General features: G+C 34.8%; 2 protein-coding genes across 2 annotated transcripts; both read right to left on the bottom strand.

Annotated features, from left to right (window-relative positions):
• Positions 1 to 2,503: 2,503 nt before the first annotated feature.
• Positions 2,504 to 11,086, bottom strand: LOC101887925 (sodium-coupled monocarboxylate transporter 2). The gene is made up of 10 exons (XM_059118271.1): positions 10,655 to 11,086; positions 6,575 to 6,734; positions 6,398 to 6,515; positions 6,246 to 6,313; positions 5,981 to 6,132; positions 5,776 to 5,916; positions 5,605 to 5,713; positions 5,159 to 5,533; positions 3,012 to 3,169; positions 2,504 to 2,943 (listed from the first exon to the last, which is right to left on the bottom strand). The coding sequence occupies exons 1-10, from the start codon at positions 10,864 to 10,866 to the stop codon at positions 2,580 to 2,582; spliced, it is 1,857 nt and encodes a 618-aa protein (XP_058974254.1). The 5' UTR covers positions 10,867 to 11,086; the 3' UTR covers positions 2,504 to 2,579.
• A 6,005-nt stretch (positions 11,087 to 17,091) lies between these two features.
• On the bottom strand, positions 17,092 to 24,056 carry LOC101887763 (sodium-coupled monocarboxylate transporter 2). Its single transcript, XM_005189891.4, has 7 exons — positions 23,265 to 24,056; positions 23,063 to 23,180; positions 19,733 to 19,800; positions 19,495 to 19,646; positions 18,683 to 18,823; positions 18,011 to 18,622; positions 17,092 to 17,572 (listed from the first exon to the last, which is right to left on the bottom strand). The coding sequence occupies exons 1-7, from the start codon at positions 23,673 to 23,675 to the stop codon at positions 17,278 to 17,280; spliced, it is 1,797 nt and encodes a 598-aa protein (XP_005189948.2). The 5' UTR covers positions 23,676 to 24,056; the 3' UTR covers positions 17,092 to 17,277.
• Positions 24,057 to 25,960: the final 1,904 nt, after the last annotated feature.

Genomic DNA, 25,960 nt, shown 5'->3' with positions numbered 1-25,960 from the left:
GAAGGCCTCAACATCTAAATCTACTCTGATGCCGATGATCTTTTCGCCCATTAGAGAAAAGGTGTTATTTTGGTGTTGCCTCTTATCGGAACGCTACCTCAACAGATTTACTAAATTATTATATTATATTTATGTTAGGATTTTACTATGCACAAGTCAGATCGTCATATATAACCCAGGAAGATAATGGAAAAGATTTTGGGATGGGGGACGGGAGGACGGGGTTTGTGAATGGATAAATTGGGAGGTTGTAAAACACGACCTAAAATTATTTCCTCACAAAGATTTTCCGCAAAACGAAAAGTCCGTTATAAATTCTCTAGCTCCCACATAGTAGCTGCTAGCAAAATTATATCAATCTGCAGATCATTTCCAATGACTCATCAGTTTGATGTTATTCCATAAACAAATAGATACATATATATCTCCGTATCTTTATAGTAATATGGCAGGGGATTAAAAAAATCGCACTTGCGCTTTTTTCCGGTTGCCACAAGTTTTTCCAAGACATAATTGCTATCTCACCTGGTCGGATGATGAAATTGTTGAAAACTATTGCATTTTCAAGTTAGGAAGGAAGGAACTGGACAAAATGTTCACAATTTCAGCTGGGAATACTTTAAAAAGAAACTTTCAATAAAAAAACATAACAATAAGGGCCAGATTTCCTAGGAACAAGTAATGAAGCAGCTAATTTCGGCCAGGCTGAATTTTTAATACCCTCCACCATTTTAAGGGATCTTGAAAAATTTCAAAAAAAAAATCCGTCGAAAAATACCACTTAAATGAAAACCTTAAAATTGGTGGCTATACGAAGTCGTGGACCTGCATAAATAATTTTTTGCCATAGGCGGTAGTACCGATTCCGAACTTCAAATACGAAATTTGAAACAATTTCGTTGAATAGGACGGACATAGACATATATCGTCTTAGAATTTTACGCTGATCAAGAATATATATACTTTGTTAGGTCTAAAATTGTTATTCCGATGAAATTTGCTACTTCCGACAACTGTAGTTTTCTCTCAGTGGCAAACGCCATCTACATGTGAAAAATTGTGATGAGGAAATACATATTTTGTTTTTTCGCAGAACGTACAAAATATAACAGTTGTTGTGAAACTGTTATAGACAATAATTTTATTTCGCGTGCTTTTTCTCAAACAAAGGATTAAATTTGGAAAAAATGTATCAGCTTTAAAGAGTGTTTGTGCATGTTTTTATGAAACTGTTATACTAGATAAAATTTAAGTTTTTTCCTATATTCTATTTAATAATTGTAAAAATATTTTTTAAAAATTTGCCTTTGGTATTGAGGGTTTCATGAGACTTTTGAGAAACTGTTATACACGATAAACGTATATTTTAGCCTTCTATTGAATCAAAAAAAGTGCGATTTAAATGAAATTGAGAAAGAACTAGCACATTTAAAGTATAATCTTATGTGTATAACAGTTTTCATGAAACTGTTATACTGGCTAAAATTTGGGGTTTTTTGACTTTTTTATTTAAAAATTGTACAATTCAATTGAAATTTAGAAATGTTAACCATGCATTTCTACTTTAAATGCCTCTAATATTGAAGATTTGAAACCAATTTTGCGAAACTGTTATACACGAAAACTTTTATTTTCGCGAGCCGTCAACTCAAACATGAGCGATTTAAATGAAATTGAGAGAAAATATATCACCCTTAAAGCATGTTTCTTAGTTTATAAAAGTTTCCATGAAACTGTTATACTGACAAAAATTTGGGGTTTTTAAATAATCCGTTAATCTTGATATTTTCTCTTTCTATTTCAACACATTTCTGTTTAAATGTGGTCCAATTGGGTACAATTGCATGAAAGATGTCGTAAATGAGCTATAAAATTGTTAAAATATGCAGAATTGTCAAATTTTACAGGTTTTTGTACATTTTTTCTCAAGTATAACAGTTTTCAATAAAATTCGATTCTTGGTGTTTTGGCTCAAAAATATACAAACGAATAATAGTTACGAAAGTTTTTTCTACAAATTCTACCCAAATGTTGACGATTTGGTATATTTGCTTAACAAAATCTGTTGGAGAAGGGGTCGTATAGAAAATATTTAAAAAAAATTAAATCTTGAAATCTTCAAAAGTAGCAAAATTTATACTTTATTTGTAGATTTTTGTAATATTTCTTTTCAGTATTGCACTCAAATTCACACACCAATTTCTCTAGTTGTAATAAGTGAGTATATTTTATAACAGTTTCTCTCTAATTGTGATTCTCTACTCTATTGCTTTGAAAAAAAAACAGCATGAAACAATAATGACATTTTCAATGGCACAAATATCTTAAAAATTGAAGCATACTTTAGGGGTTGTGATTTTTTTCAGTTAAAGAGATTCTTGTGAATACCCATTTGTGAGAGTTACTAGTTATGAACCAAAATAACAAAAAATAAAACCAAAATAAAATAAAACACCTTAAGGTGGCACATAAGTTTCGACCCAGCCGAATATAACAGTTTATTGATAAAATCTAACTAAAAATAAAAAATTAATGCAAATTAAAAATTAAAAAATATAAAAAGGTATAACTTAAGACAACTATTGTTTCAGATTGCCATTAGTGGGCGGATCCCCACCTCCATCGGGCAAGAGAATTGTAGTGGTATTTCCTCCATCTTCCGCCAGCGAGGGAGGTGGCGTTTTCAACGGCAAACTCTCCATTTCCTTGGGTGCTTTTGGTATAAATCTCCATATAACTGGAGAATATAATTTCGGATCGTATTTCTCATCATCCTCTCGTTTCCACACATAGCTCAACGCGATAGAGGTGATTGCAATTAGTATCAGACCAATTAATTTGTACCAATAGAAAGAGATTTCGTAGATGGAAAATGGACGATTACTGCCAAAGGCAGTGGTGACCAGTGGCGTTTCCAGGGGTGGCGCTGGGGTTGTGACATTCCTGCGGAGTCGATATCGTGTGTTAGTCGTGAAGAGGAACTTGAAATATTTTTCTCCAATAATACTTACAAATTTGTAATTAATCCATAGAAGTTGTACTCCTCACATCTATCCAAGGTGGTCGGCAAAGGTTCGTATTTCATGGCGCCCGACTTGAAACGCATTTGGGCATTTACGATAATCCATAGCATAACTGCAAAACTGACACCGATTCCGGTGAAGACACACTGAAGAGAGAGAGAGAGAGAGAGAGAGAGAAGGAGAGAGAAAGAAATGTTTTATCCACATCATCCGAATGGCATTATGATGCTATTATTGTTATCCGATGAACATATTAGTATTATCCACGTTGTAAATAAATTATCCACGTTATCCGAAGAACATAAATATGTTATCGACGCTATCCGAATGTTATAAATACGTTATCCGAAGGCCATAATATGGTATCCACGTTATCCGAAGGCCGTAAATATGTTATCCACGTTATCCGAAGGCCATAATATGGTATCCACGTCATCCGAATGTTATAAATACGTTATCCACGTTATCCGAAGTACATTAAAATGTTATCAACGTTATCCGAAGGTCATAAATACGTTATCCACGTTATTCGAAGGCCATAAATATGTTATCGACGTTATCCGAAGGTCATAAATACGTTATCCACGTTATCCGAAGAACATAAATTTGTTATCCACGTTATCCGCAGGGCATAAATATGTTATCCATGTTATCCGAAGTATATACAAAAGTTATCGAGGTTATCCAAAGGACATAAATATGTTATCCACTTTATCCGAAGGACATAAACATGTTATCCACGTTTTCCGAAGGATATAAATATGCTATCCACGTTATCCGAAGGGCAAACATATGTTATCCACGTTATCCGAAGAACATAAATTTGTTATCCACGTTATCCAAAGGACACAAATATGTTATCCACGTTATCCGAAATACATAAAAATGTAATCTACGTTATCCAAAGGTCATAAATACGTTATCCACATAAATAAATTTGTTATCCACGTTATCCGCAGGGCATAAAGATGTTATCCATGTTATCCGAAGTATATAAAAATGTTATCGACGTTATCCGAAGTTCATAAATACGTTATCCGCGTTATCCGAAGGCCATAATATGGTATCCACGTTATCCGAAGGCCATAAATATGTTATCCACGTTATCCGAAGGGCATAAATATGTTATCCACGTTATCCGAAGAACATAAATTTGTTATCCACGTTATCCGCAGGGCATAAATATGTTATCCATGTTATCCGAAGTATATAAAAATGTTATCGACGTTATCCGAAGTTCATAAATACGTTATCCGCGTTATCCGAAGGCCATAATATGGTATCCACGTTATCCGAAGGCCATAAATATGTTATCCACGTTATCCGAAGGGCATAAATATGTTATCCACGTTATCCGAAGAACATAAATTTGTTATCCACGTTATCCGCAGGGCATAAATATGTTATCCATGTTATCCGAAGTATATAAAAATGTTATCGACGTTATTCGAATTTCATAAATACGTCATCCGCGTTATCCGAACGCCATAATATGGTATCCACGTTATCCGAAGTTCATAAATACGTTATCCACGTTATCAGAAGGGCATAAATAGGTTATCCACGATATCCGAAGAACATAAATTTGTTATCCACGTCATCCGCAGGGCATAAATATGTTATCCATGTTATCCGAAGTATATAAAAATGTTATCGACGTTATCCGAAGTTCATAAATACGTTATCCGCGTTATCCGAAGGCCTTAATATGGTATCCACGTTATCCGAAGGCCATAAATATGTTTTCCACGTTATCCGAAGGACATAAATACGTTATCCGAAGAACATAAATTTGTTATCCATGTTATCCGAAGGCCATAAATATGTTATCCACGTTATCCGAAGGCAATAAATATGTTATTTACGTTACCCAAGGCATATGAATATCTTATCCACGTTATCCGAAGGCCATAAATATGTTATCCATGTTATCCGAAGGACATAAAACTGTTATCCGCGTTATCCGGGTTATTTAAATGTTATGCCAAGGACATACACATATTATTCACGTTATCGGAAACACATAAATATCTTATCCATGTTATCCACATTATCCAGAAAGCATTAACCAGTTATATACTTCATCCGACGTACTAAAATTATACTATTCACATTGTTACCACATGCTAACCTACCTTTCCATTAACCCTCGGCACAAACATGCCCACCAAGAAGACCCCAATCACAGCACCATAACTCAGACTGGTTATTGTCACAATTGTCTGTAAAATCGAGTTGAATTTTTGCACTACCAATCCACCCAAGATGCAATAGGAACCCATGGCCACTACAAAAATTTTCATAATGGTATTTGCCCGTTCATCGGTGTGACGAATAAAAGGTTTGATATAATCGAAATATACCACTCCCGCAAGGGAATTTAAATTGGCCGACATGGTGCTGAGGGCAGCACTAAAAACACAGGATATGAAAACGCCAGGCATACCCTTCAAATGGCCCATGATATCCTGAACAAAGAACGGCATCATTTTGTCGGGTTTTTGAACGATCTGAATGGGGGGGGGGGGGAGAGTTTAGAAATCAAAGTGGGGTTTATTTAGGAAAATAACAAAATACTTACGCCGGCCTTGATTGGATCACAACCAGCATAGCGGGCAAACATGACAATGCCACTGAAGGAGTTAAAGCCCATTATAATCAGCACACCAATGCCGGTCAGGATTAGAGCTCTAAATACCAAGGAAAAATCGATTAAATTTCAATGTTGAAAAAATCTAAATTCCCAAATTACCTTCTGGCATTTTCCATGCTTGGTAATGAAACGATGCGCTGGACACAGCTTTGGTTTAAGCCAATGTGCCCTGTCCACAGGAGTATGCCACCGGTGAAGAGGGAAATAACCGAGTTTCGTACACGCGGATCCAAGCCATAACTGAGAGGTAAGAATTTTCCGAAATTATTTTCAATTCGAATCTGTTTTTTTTTTGTCTACTTACTAGAAATCCAGACGTCCACCTTCTTCGGCCAATTCGAATACCTTGCCAAGGCCACCCACTTTGATGGTACCCAATATGCCCACCAAAACCACAGAGGTTACCATAATACCAGCTTGGACCACATCAGTCCAGACAACAGCTTTGATGCCACCCTTAAAAGAAAAAAATTGCGGTGTAGAAAAATATTGATTTTGAATTGAATTTCAGGAACCAATTTTATTTTGGTTTAAAATTTAAATTCTTGAATTTTCAAAAAAATACTCACCAACATGGTGTAGAAAATACAAATCGAACACACAATTGCATTGATCAGATGAATATTTATGCCCGTCACTGTAAATGAAAATGAATTTTAATCCAAATTTTTGCTAAAAAAATATTTAATTTTTTTGAATTTAAAATTTATTTCCATTTTACCTTGGGAAAAGGCCAAGGCGGGCACAAAAATATAGACCGGCAGCATGAGGAAGGCATTGAAGACAAAGGAGGCTGTAATCAATTTGCGGGTACGCTTATCGAAACGCATTTGGAGATACTGCAAAGGGAAAAGGGCTATGGAAAAAGGATTTGTATTCAGTTTAAGGGTTTACATACCTCGTAGCAATTGGAAATATTGTTTTTGTAGAATACCGGTATTATAATATAATTCAAAATCGGTACCACCAAAATCATGGCCACAACCATAAAGAAATAGGAGAAACCAAAGGTATAATTCTCGGCGGGCACCGACATAATGGCAATGCCGGAAAGTTGACTAAACAAAAAGAGAAGGGAATTAAGCATTATTTAGCAGATCCATGGAAAATACTGCACCGGATGTGCGGCACAAACCTCCATTCCCACGGAAATCATTTTTCTAGAGATATCATTCCCCCCATCATGAATAATTGAGGAAAAAACCATTTGCAAATTTGGCAACGCTAATGGGTCTTTATCGAACCTTGGGTACCCTATTTCTAGAGAGAAATAACTGATTCATGAATAACTAATAATAGAAACCATTTGCAAATATGGCAACGCTAATGGGTCTTTATCGAAACTTGGGTACCCTATTTCTAGAGATATCATTCCCTCTATCATGGTAGAAGAATATAGGTAGATTCAACAACGCTTAAAACATTCATATGTCAAAAATTTTAAAGTGTTTTGTCAAAAATAAGTATATCTTTATATGTTTTCTTATACGACACAAATCGCAAATTTTTACAAATTTCAATAATTTGTCTGTGTTATTTCTTATTCTTCTACCTGTATTCTTCTACCATGCCCTCTATCATGAATAACTCAGGAGAAACCATTTGTGAATATGGCAACGCTAATGGGTCTTTATCGAACCTTGGGTACCCTATTTCTAGAGAGATCATTTCCCCCATTCATGAATAACTAAGGAGAAACCATTTGTGAATATGGCAACGCTAATGGGTCTTAATTGAACCTTGGGTACCCTATTTCTAGAGAGATCATTTCCCCTATACATGAATAACTCAGGAGAAACCATTTGTGTATATGGCAACGCTAATGGGCCTTTATCGAAACTTGGGTACCCTATTTGTTGTGCAAATATGAAGTGCTTTTGTTTTTTTTTCTTGTCAAAATTAAAAAAATCACCAAATTTAAAAAAAAAAAGATTTTTTTGGAGTTTTTTTTCAGAAAGTATTTTTTCTCGAAAGACCATTCCCTCCAAAAAGGAATAATTTAGAATAAATCATTTGCGAGTATGACAAAGCTAATATGTTTTTTTTTCGTACCTTGTGCACCCTATTTGCTGTGCAAATTTGAAGTGTTTTTGTGTTTGTTTTTTAAGTCACTTGTCAGACAGCTTTTAAACATTCGAGAGCAACATTCGGGCAGTGTGTGTGTGGTTTCATTGGCCGTTTGAAGGCCATAATTCGTGCCAAAGGTGACCAAATTCGAACAAATCTAAACTTATTCCAAAATTTGATGCTATTTCCGACAGTTTTTGTTTTTTTATTAAATATTTAAAAAAAATTAAAAATTATGGTGTCTGACTTTGTACTCAGTTTTTTTTATCTCACCCTGTATCACATATGCCGCTCAAACATCAATGTAAATTGAGGTATAAACAAAATAGTTGTTTTGGGCTTATTTTTTGGTCTGTTCGAAAATGTGCCCAAAAGTCCATTAAAAATTCATTTTATGGAAATGGTGTAAAGGCCGAAAGTATTCTTAATCAAATTTTAATGAAAGTCATGGAACAATAGAACCAGATATAACCAACATAATCCAATGAAATATAGGCTTCTAATGGATGTCTGCGAAAAAGAGGAATATTTTTTAGGTTACTTTGGGGATTTTGCTGAATTTGCCCAAAAGTCCAATTAATATACATTTTAGAAGCTTATTCTCAATGAAGGAAATATTGTCCATTAAATTTGACTTTAAGTCACAGAACAATCGAAATCTGTAGGTTTGACACATATCCTTCAAACGTCAATGCCAATTTGTGTAGATAAACAAAAGATTTTTTTTGGGTTTATTTTTTGGTCGGTTTAAAAATGTGCACAAAAGTCCATTAAAAATTCATTTAATGGAAATGGTGTAAAAGACAAAAATATTCTTCTTCAAATTTTACTATAAGTCATCCAGCAGTAGAACTTGGTATATCCAACATATTCCAATCAAACGGCGGCTTCAAATGTATGTTGTTATTTTGGGGATTTTTGAAAATGCGCCAAAAAGTCCAATAATTATACATTTTAGGAAGATGATCCCAATAGGAAAAATATTGTCCATTAAATTTCACTATAAGTCGTAGAGCAATAGAACTGTGTAGAACTGTGCCATATGTCGTTCAAACATCTGCGTAATTTTGGGTGCGTAAACAAATGATTTTTTGGGTTTATTTTGGTATCTTTGGAAATGTGGCCAAAAGTTCGATAATTCCAAATTTTTCGAGATTGGTCTTAATGAAAGAAATACTATCCATCCAATTTCCCTATGACTCTCTGAACACTGGAAACGTGTAGGTATAACATATATCCATTAAATATTCGCTTCAAATATGGTAATATAAAAAGGAGGGACATTTTTTGGTTATTTTGGGGATTTTTTTTAAATACGTCCAAAAGTCCCATAATTATACATTTTAGGAAACTAGTCTCAATGAAAAAAATATTGCGCATAAAATTTCACTAGGGGTCAACGAACAAAAGAAAGCTGTAGCTATAAAATATATCACTCAAACATCAGTACCAATTTGGATATATGAATACAAAGTTTTTGGGCTTTTTTTTTTGGAATTGTGGCCAAAAATAATTTTAGACGCTTAAAGGTGAGCGTACATAAACAGCTTGAAGCCCTCGCATGGCATATTGTGTGACATATCATAAAGGGATGTCAGAGCCGCACTAAAATCCTGCCGTCGTTTTCCATTATAAATTGACATTAATATGCCTAGCCATGACTTCAAGCTTTTTATGTACTTCCACCTTACCTTTAATGGAAAAAATATTCCAGATATGATTTCACCAGAAGTCTTCGGTCGGAAAAAAATCTTTGTCAGAAGACCAATATTTTGGCTATAGAATTCAGTTTTTGCATTTACGGATGTGAGCCCCCTTGAATTTTCAATATTCATCCCTTTTTATACCTTTTTATTATAATTTGACATTAATATGCCTAGCCATGACTTCAAGATTTTTCTGCACTTGCACCTTACTTTTAATGGAAAAAATATTCCAGATACGATTTCACGAGAAGTCTAAGATCAGAAAAAAATCCTCATTGGAAGACCAATATTTCGGCTATAGAATTTATTTTTTGTATTTGCGGATGTGGGCCCCCTTGAATTTTCAATATTCATCCCTTTTTTATACCCTCGACCATAGTATGGAGGGTAAATAAAATTTGTCATTCCGTTTGTAACACCTCGAAATACACATTTTAGACCCCACAAAGTATATATATATATTCTTGATCAGCATAAAATTCTGTGTCGATTTAGCGATGCCCGTTCGTCTATCCGTCTGTGGAAATCACTCTAGCTTCCGAACGAATTGAAGTAGATTGATAAAATTTTGCTCAAATGTATGTTATGTCTGCAGGAGTTTTGGTATTGAAAATGTGCCATGTAGGTCCACGTTTTGGTATAGCCCCCATATAACGGTACCTCCCGATATTCGGTATTTTGATGATTTTAGCGACATTTTTCAACAGAATTCTTTCAAATTTGATATTTGAAGTTCCTAATGGACACTACAACCTATGACAGAAAATTGTCTGAGCAGGTCCACGTCTTCGTATAGCCCCCATAAAAGGCTACCTCCCGATATTCGGTATTTTGATGATTTTAGCGAATTTATTCACCGAAATTGTCTCAAATTTGATATTTGAAGTTCGTAATGGATACTACAGCCTAGGACAGAAAATTGTCTATGCAGGTCCAGGTCTTCGTATATCCCCCCATTTAACGGTAACTCCCGATATTCGGTATTTTGATTTTATCGACATTATTCACCGATTTTTTTAAGTTTCGCATAGCTACATTCGGTATTTTTTTAATTTTAACAGATTTTTTAACGGATTTTATTATTTTTGAGAATTGCCAAATTCATTCCAAATGGTGGAGGGTATTCAAAGTTCAGCCCGGCCGAACTTACAGCTTTTTTAACATGTTTTATTCATTAGTCCCCTCTAAATTCTTTTTGCGCTTACCTTGCCACCAGCGATATGGCAATGGGTATGGTCTTCATTTGTTTGCTGCCCATCAGATATTCATCGGTGGTGTTTTTCGATTTCGAAAAGAAACCGAAATAGACGCCAATGCCAGCCGAAGTCAGTAGCATCAGTACGAAAACAATGTAATCCGTAACGCCAAAGGTGAAACTTTTTGCAGCCTCTGCTGCCGTGTTTTCCAGCAAGGTCATGGTGTAGGTGGATCTCGTCAAATACCACTTGGTTTCAGAGTTTAAAAATCTATAAAACTTTTGACTTCTCTTTTTCCACTCTCTTGAGTTATATTCTTAATGATATTGAATTACATATATTTGGACGATATTCGAAGTTCACATCACAGTTCACATTTCTTGCGTACCGCGTTAGGTTGTGGTGGTTACAAAGTTCTACAATCAAATGTCTGTCATTCCATTCACAGATGAAAATCTTTTCAGAATCTCTTACGGGAAAAGATAATCTCACCCGGTCTACCGTCTCTACTCAATCTCAGGCTTATCGAAATATTAAGTCCATATGTTTATATATATGTCGGTGTGTGTGAGGTTTATTCAGTAGCAAATAAATTGTAGGAGGGTGGTACATTTGTGAAGCTGTATCATTGCTGGCGTCATGCCAGCGATTTCGCGATTTTATGGAGTTTTGTTATTTCCCTCTTCTTTCTTTTACGATTGTCTATATTTTCAAGAAAAATTTACACCACCGCTTATCTTTTCCTCTAGCATTGTGACAGCTTTATGGAGCGTCTACTTTACTCAGAGTTTTATGTATTCTAAGAAAACTGGTTTCGTTTTGCTTGAGTTACGGAATCTTCTGGGCAATAAGGAAAGTGAGTTTTTAGTGAAAACATTTGAAGGACCTTATGGACACCAAGAGAACTGGATTTTCAAAGCAACCTTTAAAAGCCTTATGGGCCTCAAGAAGCGGTATTTTTTAAGCCCTCATAGATCATAGGATACATGGATTCTTTGGGAATTTTATATGACTTATGTACCTCAAGAAGCCTTAAATTTTTAACGACCTTTAAGGTGGATGGTAAAAGTTGACTTAAGGTGGGAATACATAAAGCGCTTATCTGACTGGCTTAAGTCATCGGCTGCATTCTTCGGAAATGAACAAAGGAGCATAGGACCAAAGTCGAACTAAGTCAACCTAAATCTCCTTTGCTCATCTACGAAGAAGCCAGTCGATGACTTAAGCCAGCCATTATGGATCCTATGGACCTTTTATTTAAGGAATATCTAAAGAGCCTATGATTCCCAAGAAATATTTTTTAAGGTACCTAAAACACATTATATAGAATTTTTAAGAAAACTTGGATACATTAAGGTAAGGACTTCAGGAGCCCAAGAATTCATGGAATTTTTAAAGGCTCCCAGGACGACAAGAACTTTTAATTTTCAAGGAATATTTGAACCACTACGGATCCCATGACAAGTGGGAAATACCTTAAGGCTTTATGAAACTTGAAAATGTGGGGTTTAAAAAAAAAACTTTTGACCTGCAGAGCCAAAGTTCTACCTTAGGCTGCAGTATCTATTATAATACAATAATAACTTCAGATATCAAATTTGAAACAATTCCGGTGAATAATGTTGCTAAAATCATCAAAATACCGAAAATCGGGCGGTATCGTTATATAGGGGGGATATACGAAGACGTGGACCTGCACAGACAATTTTCTGCCTTAGGCTGTAGTATCCATTACGAACTTCATATACCAAATTTGAAACAATTCCGATGAATAATGTCGCTAAAAGAATCAAAATACCTAAAATCGGGAGGTACCGTGATATGGGGGCTATACGAAGACGTGGACCTGCACAGACAATTTTCTGTCTTAGACTGCAGTATCCATTACGAACTTCAAATACCAAATTTGAAACAATTCCGGTGAATAAATTCGCTAAAATCATCAAAATACCGAATATCGTGAGGTACCGTTTTTGGGGGTTATACGAAGACGTGAAAATGCAAAGACAATTTTCTGACTTAGGCTGCAGTATCCATTACGAACTTTGAATATCATATTTGAAACAATTCCAAATGAATAATGTTGCTAAAATCAACAAAGTACCGAATTTCGGGGGGTACCTTTATATGGGAGCTATAAGAAGGCGTGGACCTGCACAGACAATTTTCTGTCATAGACCGTAGTATTCATTACGAATTTCAATTACCAAATTTGAAACCATTCCAATGAATAATGTCGCTAAAATCATCAAACTACCGAATGTCGGGAGGTTCCGTTGTAAGGGGGCCATACGAAGACGTGGACCTGCACAGACAATCTCCTGTTATAGGGTGTAGTAGCCATTACGAACTTCTTATACCAAATTTGAAACAATTCCGATCAAAAATGTCGCTAAAATCAACAAAATGCCGATAAGCAAGAGGTGCCGTGGTATGGGGGCTATACCAAAACGTGGACCTACATGGCCCATTTTCAATACCAAAAGTCCTGCAGACATAATATACATTTAAGTACAATGTTATTAATCTACTTGATTTCGTTCGGAAGCTAGAGTGATTTACACAGACGGACAGACAGACAGATTTTTCATAGATTTTTTACGGGCATTAGGAACCTTGGGAAACGAAGATTATTTCGATATTTTTTTAAAGTTCTTTAAGAACCCATTTTAGATTCACTCGCTTTTACTCTCTCTTTCTCCCTCTATGCTTTCTTTTTTTGCTGTAGTGTTCACAGTTGTGTAGTTCACTGAACATAACTACGGAACTAGTTCAATTTTACATGGTCCTTTAATATGGGACAAGACTTCTTTAATAAGATCCCACAGGAGGCAAATTTAGACCCAATTTTTATATTCTTGCTATTTTGCCACAGAACACAAGTTGTGGGGACATTTCAAAGTAGGAAATTTCCATTTTATTTTTGAAAGTTGGATGTTATCAATAAAATATTATAAAAAAAATTGTATATCATATGTTAATTTTGTCGTGTTCAGACCTTAAGGTGAAGATACGTAAAAAATTTTTAATTGGCTGAAGACATCGGCTGGCTTCTTCATAAAAGAAGATATTTTCAATTTCACCCCACATTCCTTTATTTTTTACGAAAAAGAATGTGACTTAAGGCAAAAAAAACATTCTTCTATGGATTCTTACCTTAAGGGGCAGATTCATAGAAGGCGTTTTAAGTATTCTTACCTTTACATGGTTAAATTAAGAAGGTAAAGTCATTTCAAATAATATTAACCATCTCTGCATTTTCTGTAATTTACCTTGTCAAATTTCACTAAATTGAAAAAAAGGTTTCCATCTCTGATTTGTGTATATACAATGGATTTATAAATATAGAATATTTTGATAATAAGACGTTGTCAAATGAATAATTTTGAAAAAAAATGTAAATATATGATAGCATGACTTTACCTAATTGATTATTAGAAATCATAATAATTTATCTATATAAATTTAGAGAAAATAATTCATATTTACAACTACAGTTTATGGGCGGTTCACTGAACAGAACAACGGAACTAGTTTGCTTACATATACATAAATGACATAAGGCAAAACTGGGTCGACTTATTTGTTATCTTATTTTTTTGCTCATATATATCGTTTTTAATAATTGTTGTTGGATTCGAATTTATGGACATGAATTGCAATATTGTGTTGTGAATTTGTTGAATTTATCTCAATGCCAAGTGCCAAGGTGCTGGCAGTTCACAAACTTTCTAATCCGTTTGCAAATAGGACACGAATAATTTACATATGTACATTTGTATATATATAAATAATAGCCATAAAAATGTACAACCCGACAATGAGTTCATAGCCCATAAAGAACCGTACGCTAGAAATTTACTCGGTTATCGTTGCGGATTTTCCACTAGAAAAGAGATAGTGGTAAATGTTATCACATATGCTGTTGTGTGTGTGTGTACGAATATCAGTTGAGTTCATATGATTGATAGCAAAGTAAAGAAGAAGAAGAATAAGAGTAAGTAAGATGGAGCATATATGTGAGACTATTTATAGAAAAAAATAACAATGGACTGGCTTGTCACTCAAAGTCAAGACCGATCAGTGATTTTTAATCAGTTCGGTATACTTAATGTTATAATTAGTCACACTTTTGAAATCATATTGCAAATGGATGAAAGTGCAGGAATTGTTACTTTAAATATGCAAGAGGAAATTGCATTTCTGCTAAGCTGAATTAAGGGTTATTGTAAATCAAATAAAAAAAAAATAAATGTAGGAATACAATAAAAATAGTGCGCGATTCGAGTAACCTACAAAAATCGTTAATTTCGGTAATAAATGAAGAATACAGGTAGATGCATCAACATTGATATGTCAAAAATTTTAAAATGTCTTTTTAAATATAAGTAAATTTTTTCTAATTCAGTTGCCAAGCATTTGACAACAAACATATTTGCCACAAAATTCTTCTGCCAAGACTATAAATTTTAACAGCTGTTTTTAGATTAATTCACTCAAAGGAATACCTTATTATTAGGCCATGCGAATGACCATGGTAAAGGTAAAGTCATTTCAAATAAGTATACCCATCTCTGAATTTTCTGTAATTTACCTTGTCACATTTCACTACATAAAACTGGGTTCCCATCTCTGATTTGTGTATGTACAATGGATAAATACAAATTTTGACAATGAGATGCTGTCAAACGAATAATTTTTGAAAAAAAAAATGTAAACATATGATTGCATGACACTACCTCCTTGATTCTACCATGCCAATGACTTAAGCCAGTCAAAACAGCTTTTATGTAGTCTCACCTTTAACGTGCATTTAGTCTCATTTGCTAAATCGAATATGGCAACACTCTCCAATAAACTATTTTCGTAACTAAAATATATACGTATGACGAATGGCATATTTGACAATTTTCATATTTTATTGTGAAGAGTTCTATGATTCACTGAATAGAACCACGGAACGAGTTCAGTTATAGTCAGCAGCTTTCAATTTATTTTTTATACCCTCCACCATAGTATGGAGGGTATATTAAGTTTGTCATTCCGTTTGTAGCACCTCGAAATATACATTTTAGAACCCACAAAGTATGTCAAAATTTTCACATCGCAAAATCGACAAAATTTTTAGGACCCACAAAGTATGTCGATTTTGCGATGTGCATCCATCACTATAGCTTCCGAACGAAATGAAATAGGTTGATAAAATTTTACTCAAATGTGTATTATGTCCGCAGAACTTTCGTGTAGATTCACGTCTTCGTATAGCCCTCATATAATGGTACCTCCCAATATTCGGTATTTTGATGATTTTAGCGACATTATTCATCGGAATTGTTTCAAATTTGGTATTTTGAGTTTGAAATGGATACTACAGCCTATGACAGAAAATTGTCTCTGCAGGTCCAGGTCTTCCTATAGCCCCCATATAACGGCATCTCCCGATTTTGAGGATTTAAGCGACATTTTTCACGGGAAATTTGGTATTTGAAGTTCGTAATGGATACCACAGCCTACGACAGAAAATTGTCTCTGCAGGTCCACGTCTTCGTATAGCCCCCATATAACTGTTCCTCCCTATATTCGGTATTTTGATAATTTTAGCTACATTATTCACCGGAATTGTTTCAAATTTGGTATTTGAAGTTCTTACAGCCTTAGACAGAAAATTGTCGCTGCAGGTCCAAGTCTTCGTATAGACTTCAAATAACGGTACCTCCCGATTATTCAGTATTTTGATGATTTAAGCGACATTATTTACTGGAATACTTTCAAATTTGCTATTTGAAGTTTGTAATGGATATTATAGCCTATGTCAGAAAATTGGCTGTGCAGGTTCATGTCTTCCCATATAACGATACCTCCCGATATTCGGTATTTCGATGATTTTAACGACATTATTCACCGGAATTGTTTCAAATTTGGTATTTGAAGTTCGTACAGCCTTAGACAGAAAATTGTCGCTGCAGCTCCAACTCTTCGTAAAGCCAGCATATATCGGTACCTCCCGATACTCGATATTTTGGTGAATTTAGCGACATTTTTCACCGGAATTGTTTCAAATTTGGTATTTAAAGTTCGTAATGGATACTACAGCCTATGGCAGCTATTCGTCTAGCTTAAATTGGCAAGGGAGATTTTGAGATTTTTTTTTTAATTTTACTTCACAATAAATGAGTTCTGCTTGTCCTGGAAAATTTTTGGCCACCCACCTCATACCATTTTTTTTATCAAATCTGACTCTTCGAAATCCCCCCTTATCACAGTGATAAAATTTTACACATCTCAGACAGACCTTGATCTCAGCACATTCGTCTGCAGACTCGCTGGTGGATTGATAAAAATTTTCCCCCAAATTAAAATTGTTTATGTTTTATTGGGGTTTTAAATGTGGAAAAAAAAACCGAGGTGCCCTCATAAAAACCAGTTCCATTTAGTTCTAGTTAAGATTTATTGAATGTACATAGTACATACATACATACTTAATATTAATACATACATACAGACACAATAACAGTACTCTTGAATTATATAACAGTCATTGTTGTTGTTGTTATTATTATTATCTATGTTTATTTTGTTCTGAGGTTTGTTTGGTTGCTCCGTCGGTCGCTGTTGTTTATTTCTGAAAAAATTTATGATTTCGTTTTTGCGGTGATAACTTCTAACACCTCCTCGGTCTGGGCCAACTCGTAGTTGGCAAAAGGTTGAATGATAGGCGATAATAATTTCACATCAAACTTGGCACCCTTTTCGGGTGATAAAATGTAGCTGAGCGGTATGCCAACGGCAAAGACGATGATGGCGCCCAACGTGGAGTACCAATTGAAAGAGAGATCGAGTATGTGGAAACCTTTGTCGGTGGCAGGGGATAGGCTATCGGAGTCTTGTTGATGTGACATGGCAACCAAGGGGGATGTTAGCCTGGCGCTGGAAGGGAAGAAGGAAATTTAACGAAATTAGAATTTAAAAAAATATGGGCATTAAATGTGTGTGTGTGTGCACTGATAATAGAGGTCTAAATCTCACACTCAAATATAAGATAAGGGTTAGGATAAAGGTGAGAATACATAAAACGCTTTTTTTTGAATGGCTTAAGTCATCGGCTGGCTTCTTCGGAAAAGAACAAAGGAACGTAGGACCAAAATCGAACTAAGTCATCCCAAAGCTCCTTTTTTCCTCTACGAAGAAGCCAGCCAGTGACTTAGGGCAGCCAAAAAAAGCCTTTTATGTATTCCCACCTCAGGTATTTCTTATCATATCCTCATTATCCCAAGGTTACACTTCCATATCCACCTTATCTTAGTGGTGGGAACAACTAATCCATAGCACCCTAGGTTTAAAAAAAATTTTCAAATATCAACTCACCTGGTCATGTTGAGGACCGGACATGACTCCACCGAGCTGGGTAGCGTTTCATAATGATTTCGACCCTGCGATGCCCCAACAATGTAGACCATTACCAGCATACTGGAAATGGCCGCCCAAAATGCCGCACGTCCATGAGCCTTGGGTACCAGCATACCCAACAAAAATACCCCAAAGACCGAACCAAAGGTCACGCCACCAATGGAATAGACAATCTGCAATATGGAAGAGAATTTCTCCACCACAGTGCCGGCCAAGATGCAATAGAGGCCGGTCAAGAGGACAAGTGTCTTCATTGTCAAGTTGGCACGACGTTCCGTGTGCTTGATATGCGGTTTGATATAATCGAAATAGACAATGCCCGCCAGCGAATTCATACCCGCCGACATGGTACTCAAGGCTGCACTGAAGACACAGGAAATGAACACACCCGGCATACCCTTCAGATGGCCCACAACATCTTGGACAAAGAAGGGCATCAATTTATCGGCCTTGCTGACAAAGCCGGCCTCCAGGGGATCACAGTCATGGTAGCGCGCATACATTACAATGCCGGTGAAACAATTGAAGAACATGATCATTACGAAGCCGAAGCCAAAGATGATTAGGGATCTGAAAAAAAAATTAAAAGATTTGAATCAGGGGTACATTTAAGGGGGGCGGAGAACTTACCGCCTGGCATGTTTCAGCGAAGGCAGTGAGACAATACGTTGCACACAACTCTGATTCAGGCCCACATAGGAGGTCCACATAATTGTTGAAGATATGAAGTTATTCCAGAATGTCGAACGGGTGGTGGCATCAAACTCCAGGCTAATGGAAAAAATTGAACGAAATGAAGTAGGTTGATAAAATTTTACTCAAATGTGTATTATGGCTGCAGGACTCTTGGTATAGAAAATGGGTGATGTAGGTCCACGTTTTGGTATAGCTCCCATATAAGGGTACCTCCCTTTTTTCGGTATTTTGATGATTTTAGCGACATTATTCATTGGAATTGTTTCAAATTTGGTATTTGAAGTTCGTAATGGCTACTACAGCCTATGACAGAAAATTGTCTGTGCAGGTCCAAGTCTTAGTATAGCCCCCATACAACGGTACCTCCCTATATTCGGAATTTTAATGATTTTAGCTACATTATTCCCCGGAAATGTTTCAAATGTGGTATTTGAAGTTCGTAATGGGTACTACAGCCTATGACAGAGAATTGTCTGTGCAGGTCCACGTCGTCATATAGACCCTAATATAACGACTACATTCGGTATTTTTAAGATTTTGATAGAATTTTTAACGGATTTTATTTTTTTGAAAATTGTCAAAATTGTCCAAATGATCGGCCCGGCCGAACTTACAGCTTTTTTACTTGTAAAGTTAAAAAATTGTATAGGGCTCCTTAAAGTATGCTATAAAAATGAAAAACATGGAATAACCACTTTACATATGACTCTAACACAATGTGTAACCGGGCCTAAGGCAATACTTACTTGACATTTAAACGTTGACCCTCGCCGGCAATGCGAAAGACTTCAGTCACACCTCCCACCTTAATGGCGCCCAATACTCCCACCAATGTCACCGACATGACCATAATAGCCGCTTGCACCACATCGGTCCAGACCACGGCCTTAATGCCACCCTGAAAGGGAGATACAAAGAAATTCATTAAAAGAAAATATTTATTTTTTCGAATAAGTATCTGACGCCCTTGGCTTATGTACTTACAAACATGGTATAGAAAACACAGATGGCACAGACGACACCATTGATCAGATGGATATTGATTCCAGTCACTGCAAATAGATCGAAACAAATGTTGGATAATTAGTTCTAAGAATGGGGTAAATATTTTCTTAAAGCCCAACATATACAGGGTGAGAAAATATTCTGGAGGGTGTATTTAAGCCTTGGGCAAGCAAAAATTTTGCCCGCAGAACTTGGACATCCCAACAGGACTCAGCACGCGTTACCCAAGAATGCTTACAAACTGATGTTCCTCGCTTCATTTCCAGTGCATAATGGCCACCAAAATCTCCGGATACCAATCCGTTGGACTATTGTGTCGGAAGTATTTTGGAAAGCAAGGTTGGCACTTAAAAATACCAAAGTGTCGATCACCTCAAGCAAGTGCTTCGCCGAGAACGGCCAGAGCAACTTTCGATCAGCATTTGACGGTTTCATTGGTCATTTGAAGGCCATAATTCGTGCCAAAGGTGACCAATTCGAACAAACCTAAACTTATTCTAAAATTTGATGCTATTTCCGACATTTTTTGCTTTCATTCAATAAAATTTTAGAAAAAATGTAAAAATTATGGCGTTTGACTTTGTTGCAGTTTTTTTTATCTCACTCTGTATTCCATGGGTTTAATTTGGTATCATTTGGATTTTTGGACAAAATACCGAAGAATACTTAATGTTAGAGGGTTGGTGTCAATGAAGAAAATAATCTCCACAAAATTTCACTATAAGTCGCTGAACAGCAGAAATCACAAAATATAATTTACAACGCTATAATAACGGTATAAAATTTGATATATTTTATGTAGCTGTTTGTAAAAAAGTTTTTGGTCGAATTTTGTCCTCTTTTCAGGTTTGGTCAAATTCTCCCACAGAACGTTATTTTAGAAAATTGGTGTTAAAGAAAAAATATTCCTTATCATATTTCACTATGAGTCACTAAAGGAAGAAAATGTATAGCTATGAAAGATATTAGCGATATATTGCATGGAATTGTGGGAAAATATTTAATGGGTTTAATTTGGTATCATTTCCATTTTGGGTCAAATTCCCCCACAATACTTTATGATAGAGGTTTGGTGTAAATGGAGAAAATAATCTCCATAAAATTTCACTATAAGTCGCTGAAGAAATGCAATCGTATATAACAATATATAACGCAGTAATAACGGTAACAACTTTGATATGTTTAATGCAGTTTGTTGTGTAAATGTTTTTGGGCGAATTCGTCATTTTTTCAGTTTCGGTCAAATTCTCCCACAAAACGTTATTTTAGAAAATTGGTGTTAAAGGAAAAAATATTCCTTATCAAATTTCACTATGAGTCACCTAAGAAAGGGAATGTATAGCTCTGAAAGATATCAATGATATATCGCACGGAGTTTTGGGAAAATATTCTATGAGTTTAATTTGATATCGATTGCATTTTTGGTCGAATTGCCACACAATACTTAATGTTAGAGGGTTGGTGTCAATGGAGAAAATAATCTCCATAAAATTTCACTATAAGTCGCTAAACAAATGAAATCACAAAATATAATTTACAACGCTATAATTTCGGTATAAAATTTGATGTATTTTATGTAGTTGTTTGTATAAAAGTTTTTGGGCGATTTTTTGCACTTTTTCCATTTTTGGTCAAATTCTCACACAAAAAATTATTTTAGAAAGTTGATGCCAAAGGAAAAAATATTCCGTATCATATTTCACTATGAGTCTCCAAAGAAAGGGAATGTATAGCTTTGTAAGAAATCAATGATATATCGCACGGAATTTTGGGAAAATATTACATGGGCTTAATTTGGTATCGATTGCATTTTTGGTCAAATTTCCCCACAATACTTTATGTTAGAGGGTTGGTGTCAATGGAGGAAATAATCTCCATAAAATTTCACTATAAGTCGCTGAACAAATGCAATCGTTTATAATAATATATAACACTGTAATAACGGTAAAAACTTTAATGTGTTTAATGTAGTTTGTTGTATAAATGTTTTTGGTCGAATTTTGTCCTTTTTCCAGTTTTGGTCAAATTCTCCCACAAAACATTATTTTAGAAAATTGGTGGCAAAGAAAAAAAATTTCCTTATCATATTTCACTATGAGTCTCCAATGAAAAGAAATGTATAGCTTTGAAAGATATCAATAATATATCGCACGGAATCTTGGGAAAATATTCTATGGGTTTAATTTGGTATCATTTTCATTTTGGGTCAAATTCCCACACAATACTTAATGTTAGAAGTTTGGTGTCAATGGAGAAAATAATCTTCATAAAATTTCACTATAAGTCGCTGAAGAAATGCAATCGTATATAACAATATATAACGCAGTAATAACGGTATCAACTTTGATATATTTTATGTACTTTGTAGTATAAATGTTTTTGGTCGAATTTTGTCCTTTTTCCAGTTTTGGTCAAATTCTCCCACAAAAAATTATTTTAGAAAGTTGATGCCAAAGGAAAAAATATTCCTTATCATATTCCACTATGAGTCACCAAAGAAAGGAAATGTGTAGCTTTGTAAGAAATCAATGATATATCGCACGGAGTTTTGGGAAAATATTCTATGGGTTTAATTTGGCATCAATTTCATTTTTGGACAAATTCCCCCACAATATTTAATGCTAGAGGGTTGGTGTCAATGGAGAAAATAATCTTCATAAAATTTCACTATAAGTCGCTGAAGTAATGCAATCGTATATAATAACATATTACGCAGTAATTACGTTAACAACTTTGATGTGTTTAATGTAGTTTGTTGTAGAAATGTTTTTGGGCGAATTTTGTCCTTTTTCCAGTTTTGGTCAAATTCTCCCACAAAATATTATTTTAGAAAATTGGTGTTAAAGGAAAAATTATTCCTTATCGTATTTCACTATGAGTCACCAATGAAAAGAAATGTATAGCTTTGGAATATGTTAATGATTTATCGCAGTGAATTTTGAGAAAATATTCCATGGGTTTAATTTGGTATCAATTTCATTTTTGGTCAAATTACCACACAATATTTAATGTTAGAGGTTTGGTGTCAATGGAGAAAATAATCTCCATAAAATTTCACTAAAAGTCGCTGAAGAAGAGAAATCTACCCATAGAATATATGCCACTGAAATATGGCTAACAATTTGAAAATATTTAATGTCAAGTTTTTTTGGGCAAATTTTGGCAAAATTTCAGTTTTTCCTAAATTCTCCGCCAGAACATTATTTTGGAAAATTTATGTCAAAGGAACAAATAATCCTCACAAAATTCCATTGCATATTGTCTCGAAACAATTTGCGCTATTTTCAACATTTATAGCAGAAAACTTACCTTGAGAAAATGCCAAAGCGGGTATAAAAATAAAAACTGGCAACATTAGGAACAGGGTTACCATAAAGGCTATGGTTTGTAGTTCACGTGTCTTGCGATTGAAACGTACTTCCAGATACTGCAAAAAATTATTCCGAAAAATGGAGTTTATTTTTAATTACACTTTTCAAAATTTTTGTTTTTTTTTTTTTTTCAAACACACCTCATAACAATTGGAAATATTATTATTGTAGAACACCGGAATGACAACCCATAGCAGAATCGGTATAATAATGACCATCGATACGACATTGAAAAACCAATTTATACCATAACTATACATTTCCGCGGGTATGGTCATTATCGAAATGCCCGACAGCTGGCTGGCCACCAATGATATGGCAATTGGTAGGGTTTTCATTTGTTTGCCGCCATGCAGATATTCTTCGGTGGTATCCTCGCCCTTGGCGAAGAACCCAAAATAGACACCAATACCGGCCGATATGCAGAGCATAAATACGAAAACGCTATAGTCCACGGAGTTGAATACAAATTGGCTTATATCACTGATGACACCGCTGCCATTTGACACCACTGCCGATGCCATTGTTGAGGTTATGATGCTGGCATTCATTTTTGAGATTTTTTTTTGTTTTTTGCTTAATTTTCGATACACTTAATTTTATTTTATTTTAATTTTATATTAATTTTAACTTAATTAATTCTTTGCACATATTAGGCTATTCGATTCTTGGGTTTTCTTTGGTTGGGTATCCCTGGGATTTTAGTGTCACTTTGCTTCCTTTCCTTGGGGACCCAAGATTTTATTCGTTATTTTCTATAATTTTTTTTGATAAATTGACCGTCTTGACACTTCAATCACGTTTTGTTATTTCAAAATGTTTTCCCCTCAAGAATCCATGTCATTTTATAATTTCTGGTTCGCCTTCGAGGGCAGAACCTTTATTGGGCGCCGCTGCCTCTGCTGCTGCTAATCTTAGTTTTTATCAGAAATAAAATTTTGCTTAAAATTTGTTTACATTTTCTCTCAATGTTATTGTTGTTGTTTTTTTACTATTCTGAGTCGTCTTAGGGAAAACTCTGATGTGAGGACAAATTTTAATACACATATATGTATTGTTGTGTGTATGTGGACATGAACTCAGTCTAAATACGATAATTAAAAGATATTGAAGTTATCGGTAAAACGGGTAATTAATGAGGGGAAAGACAGGGGACCAGTTTTTTGGATGGAAGTTAATAATCTGGGTAGTTAAGGAAAGGGAAAATTATGTTCAATCCAAAAGGCAGGGGAATGAAAATTATGCGAAGATCATTTTAAAGATTAAACAGATTTTTTTTATAAATCCGAATCAGTGAATATATATGGATATTTCACAGGTAAATATGGTATGTACAGATTTCTGTTGAAAGAAGACTCTTAGTGGAATGAGATGAGAAATATTTTTGCCCTCAACACCATACAGCAAACATGAAATCCAAGGGGAGAAAATGTCAGTTTTTGAGAAACGAAGGAAGAAAAAAACATCAAATATTATACGAAATGAACCCCCCTCACATTGGGAGTGAAATTTCAATGGTATATGTTATATATGCAGATTTCAAATGTTTGAAGACCTATAGTAAAATTCAATGAAGAGTATTTTTTTTTCCATTGACATCATGTCTTTAAAATGAGAGGGAAGAGGGGAAAATGACAAAATTGAAGGAATATTAAAAAAAATAATAGTAATAATTTCCCATTTTTGTAATTGCAGACATTAGGGCCATGATTTGGCTGGTAGCTGCTATATTTACCGATTTCTATTGTTTGGAGACCCATAGTGAAATTTGATGTAGAATATTTTTTCCATTGGCATCATCTCTATAAAATGAGTGAGAAGAGGAAAAAAGGCAATATTTAAGGAAACATACTGATAATCAGTAACAAATGTTTCTTATTATAACCGCTGATGTTGGCTCTGTCTTCTTAGGGGTATGTATCATATTTAGCGATTTCTTTTGTTTGGAGACCCATAGTGAAATTCGATGTAGAATATTTTTTACATTGACATCATCTCTGTAAAATGAGCGAGAAGAGGGAAAATGGCAATATTTAAGGAAACATACTGATAATCAGTAACAAATGTTTCTTATTATAACCGCAGATATTGGTTCGGTGTTCTTAGTGTTATGTGTCATATTCAGCGATATCTTTTGTTTGGAGACCCATAGTGAAATTCGATGCAGAATATTTTTTCCATTGGCATAATTTCTCTAAAATGTGATGAGAGGGGAGAAAATGACAAAAGTCAAGACATATAAGGAGAATAATAAAAATGTCCCTTATTTAACGTCCGTATTGTGCCCGTATTTTTGCTAGTATTTACCATATTAGCCGATTTCTTTTGTTCGGAGACCCATAGTGAAATTCGATGTAGAGTAGTTTTTCCATTGACAACATCTCTCTAAAATGAGATGGTAGAGGAGAAAATGACAAATATTTAAGGAAACCAATGACAATCAATAAAAATACCCTTAATTAATAACCCATACTTTGGATCCGTCTTTTTAGTGGTATACTCCATATTTAACGACTTCTTTTGTTTGGCGACCCATAGTGAAATTTGATGAAGAATATTTTTTCCATTGACATTATCTCTATAAAATGAGATGGGAGAGGAGAAAATGACAAATATTTAAGGAAAATAATAACAATCAATGAAAATACCCTTAATTACGAACCCCATACATTGGGTCTATCTTTTTAGTGGTATACTCCATATTTAACGATTTATTTTGCTGGGCAACCCATAGTGAAATTCGATGAAGAATATTTTTTCCATTGAAAACATCTGTCTAAAATGAGATGGTAGAGGAGAAAATGACAAATATTTAAGGAAACTAATGACGATCAAT

This window comes from Musca domestica, unplaced genomic scaffold, assembly GCF_030504385.1.
Source record: "Musca domestica strain aabys unplaced genomic scaffold, Musca_domestica.polishedcontigs.V.1.1 12, whole genome shotgun sequence".
Classification (NCBI taxonomy): Eukaryota; Metazoa; Arthropoda; class Insecta; order Diptera; family Muscidae; genus Musca; species Musca domestica.
This window is presented reverse-complemented; position numbering and strand designations above follow the sequence as displayed.